The sequence below is a fragment of the Triticum dicoccoides genome, chromosome 7A, assembly GCF_002162155.2.
Source record: "Triticum dicoccoides isolate Atlit2015 ecotype Zavitan chromosome 7A, WEW_v2.0, whole genome shotgun sequence".
NCBI lineage: Eukaryota > Viridiplantae > Streptophyta > Magnoliopsida > Poales > Poaceae > Triticum > Triticum dicoccoides.
In genome coordinates this window covers 689,623,557-689,626,609 of record NC_041392.1, presented here as the reverse complement: position 1 = coordinate 689,626,609, position 3,053 = coordinate 689,623,557, and the positions used below count along the sequence as shown (strand labels likewise).

Below are 3,053 nucleotides of genomic sequence, written 5' to 3'. Positions count from 1 at the left end.
ATGTCAAGAGAGGTCAGGGTAGACCGAATTTGACATGAGAGGAGTCCGTCAAGAGATACCTGAATGATTGGAGTATCACCAAAGAACTAGCTATGGACAAGGGTGCGTGAAAGTTTTCTATCCATGTGCCAGAGTCATGAGTTGGTCGTGAGATCTTATGGATTTCATCTCTAGCCTACCCCAACTTATTTGGGACTAAAGGCTTTGTTGTTGTTGTAAACTTTGGTACTGCAGAGTGCACAAATACCCGATGTTGTGTGAAATATAAAACGAGTCCAATGGAAGACAAATGCAAGGATAATTACAGCGTACATGTTTGTCATGGAACAATATTAATTCGAACCTACCTAGTACTACTGATGAAGATATTGAAAATACAAGTCACGGTTTTCATGTTGCTCGGACAGTTGGCTTGTCGTTCTCATGTTTAGGTTAGGAGTGCAACTTCTGTATTCCATGGGCCATTATGCCAATATACCGTACAACTACAGGTAGTTTATAAGTATACAATGTTAGCAGCCGTCCGTCACCCACCCTTTAAATCGTGCAAGTCAATAGCTTGGAGACTTTGCAAAGTATCTCTGTGAAACTTGGCAGAGTCTAGTCAATTTGTCCAGACTCAATAGAGACCAACCAGCAGCAGCTTCCCTCATCGACTGTGTGGTTGCTGTCATGGAGGCTTCCATATCTGCAGTTACAGGTGAATTGGTGAGTCGTTTCATCTCCTTCCTGATGAACAAGTACCACTCCTTGAGCCATGCACAATCAGAGAAGGTGGTGGACAGATTGCAGCACCTCCTGATGAGAGTCAGCATCGTCGTCGAGGAAGCGGATGGGCGGTACATAACCAACTCTGGGATGATATTGCAGCTCAAGATGCTCTCAGATGCCATGTACAGAGGACACCGCACGCTGGACACCTTGAGGTACCAAACACTCCAAGATAGTGCCGACTCATCTAGCAGCAGCTTGCATTTATCCATTCCTTCCAAGCGTTCTCGAACAAAAACTGAGAATGATGACAAGGCCATACGCCTCGAGTCAGAAGGTGCCTTGGAAAGCTTAGAAATTGCAGTTGCTAACATGGTAGAATTTGTTGTGCTCCTGGGTGGATGCGAGCGCATGTCTCGTAGGCCATATGATATTTATCTTTACACCAACAACTTCATGTTCAGCCGACATGCTGAAAAGCAAAAGCTCTTGAGATTCTTGTTGGAGCACAACGACTCTCCTGGTGATCATGCACCGGCAGTTCTTCCGATCATAGGTGGTGGTGGAGTTGGGAAGAAGACATTGGTTGCTCATGTTTGTGGCGACGAACAGGTTCGCTCACGCTTCTCCTCTATTTTGCACTTGAATGGAGACAACCTATTGGCGATACTTGACCATGGAAGGACCATGTTTGGGATGATGCTGGTCGTTATTGAGTTTGCTTCTGATGTAGTTGACGATGACTGGGAAAAATTTCACTCATTTCTCATAAGAATGAGCAGAGGAAGCAAAATCATCATCATAAGTAAACTCAAAAGATTAGCCAGGTTTGGATCAGTGCAACCTATTTTCCTAAGTGTTCTATCTTATGACGAGTTGAGGTACCTCTTCAAGACACTAGCATTCGGGAGTGTAGACCCTGCCGAACATCCACAGCTAGTACAAATAGCAGACGAGTTTACCAGGGAGTTGCATAGTGTCCGAGGTTCACTTGTTGAAATAAATGTGTTCGCAGATGCATTGAGAAGGAATCATCATGCTCAGTTTTGGCGTTGCATATTGGATAAGGGGATGAAAATGGTTAAAAGAAACCTGTCAAGCTATGGTTTGCATCCAAACAAGCTTATAGAACAAGGCCGTCCAGTGGACATAACGGACCTTGCTTTGCATCCGCTTAGCTTGCTACCTTACACACTCAAGGAGGATTCACCAAGTGTGACACTGGGGAACCTTCTGGCAGATCCTAGTGTTAGACCGGAAGGAGACTTCACTCTAATTGCCTGGAAATCAAGGATACCCCCTCATAGATCATATCTTCATTGTGTTACAAGTCGTGCTCAGGATGTACATGAAGGTGGTGCCTTGCCAGCAAGGAAGCGACGAGGACTGCCAATCTGATTCTGTTTCTGAACTCTTTGTAATAGATCTCTCGTTGTATTTTCTTTAATAAAACATTACAGATGGATGTGTTCATGTGGCTTTGTAGTTAAACGGATGTGTTCATGTATACCATTGAAGTAAATGTATGTATTACAGATCTCAATTAGCATACCTTGAACTTGTATGTTTTTCTAATCAGATACAACAATCCACATGCTCTTTCTTAAATTACGGACAACGTCATTTGAAGTGGCAGTGGCTGTAGCTTGTTCGGTGAGGTGGCTTGTTATTGAAACAAAAATAATTGAACCAACGAGAAAGAGGTATACACATCATCACCATGAACATTGCATTTTGCAGCTGATACCAAAGTAGATCGTATTTCATATAAGCTTGAAATCAACCAACCAACAACTCCATATATGTGCAACTCCATGGTTCGAACCATTTCATCCAATCAGTAGTGCCATACATAAAGGAAAGATGAAGCTCTGTGACGTGTTGTACCAGCTGTTGCGCTGATGTGGATGCCACAGAAACTTAGATCTGATCAGACTACAGTCGTAGTCAGGATACGATTAGATCAAGAAGTCTGCTAGGCGCCAAGATCTATCCAAATCAGAAGAAAAAAAAGAAAACATGTGCAAAATTTCTTACATCAAAACACGTGTGAATTCAATTTACGAGGAATTGGTTTTGGCGAGGTGTTATTTTTTAAATGAAGACACTAAAAGCGTCCGGCTTTAAATTAGTAAAGTCACCAAGGCTACATCCACAAAGTTCAGAGTCTTACAAACCGAAGAAGTAACGCAACAGCAGACACGAGAGGCATCAAGGTAGTAGGGTACACCATATATCATAAACTCAGCCCTGGTCCTACTCCCCTCTACGGCCAATACTCCAAAAGGTGAGACCATATACGGAGGATGACGCGCGATCTTTAAGGGGTACTTCTGATCTTC

The 3,053-nt window shown here is 43.2% G+C and overlaps 1 protein-coding gene across 1 annotated transcript; it reads left to right on the top strand.

Moving 5' to 3' along the window:
* The first annotated feature begins 672 nt into the window (after positions 1-672).
* Positions 673-2,109, top strand: LOC119329911 (putative disease resistance RPP13-like protein 1). Its single transcript, XM_037603015.1, has one exon. The coding sequence runs from the start codon at positions 673-675 to the stop codon at positions 2,107-2,109; it is 1,437 nt and encodes a 478-aa protein (XP_037458912.1).
* Positions 2,110-3,053: the final 944 nt, after the last annotated feature.

Bases quoted from the DNA above. Each gene is read 5' to 3' on its own strand.
- LOC119329911 (XM_037603015.1), top strand. From the start codon at position 673: ATGGAGGCTTCCATATCTGCAGTTACAGGTGAATTGGTGAGTCGTTTC.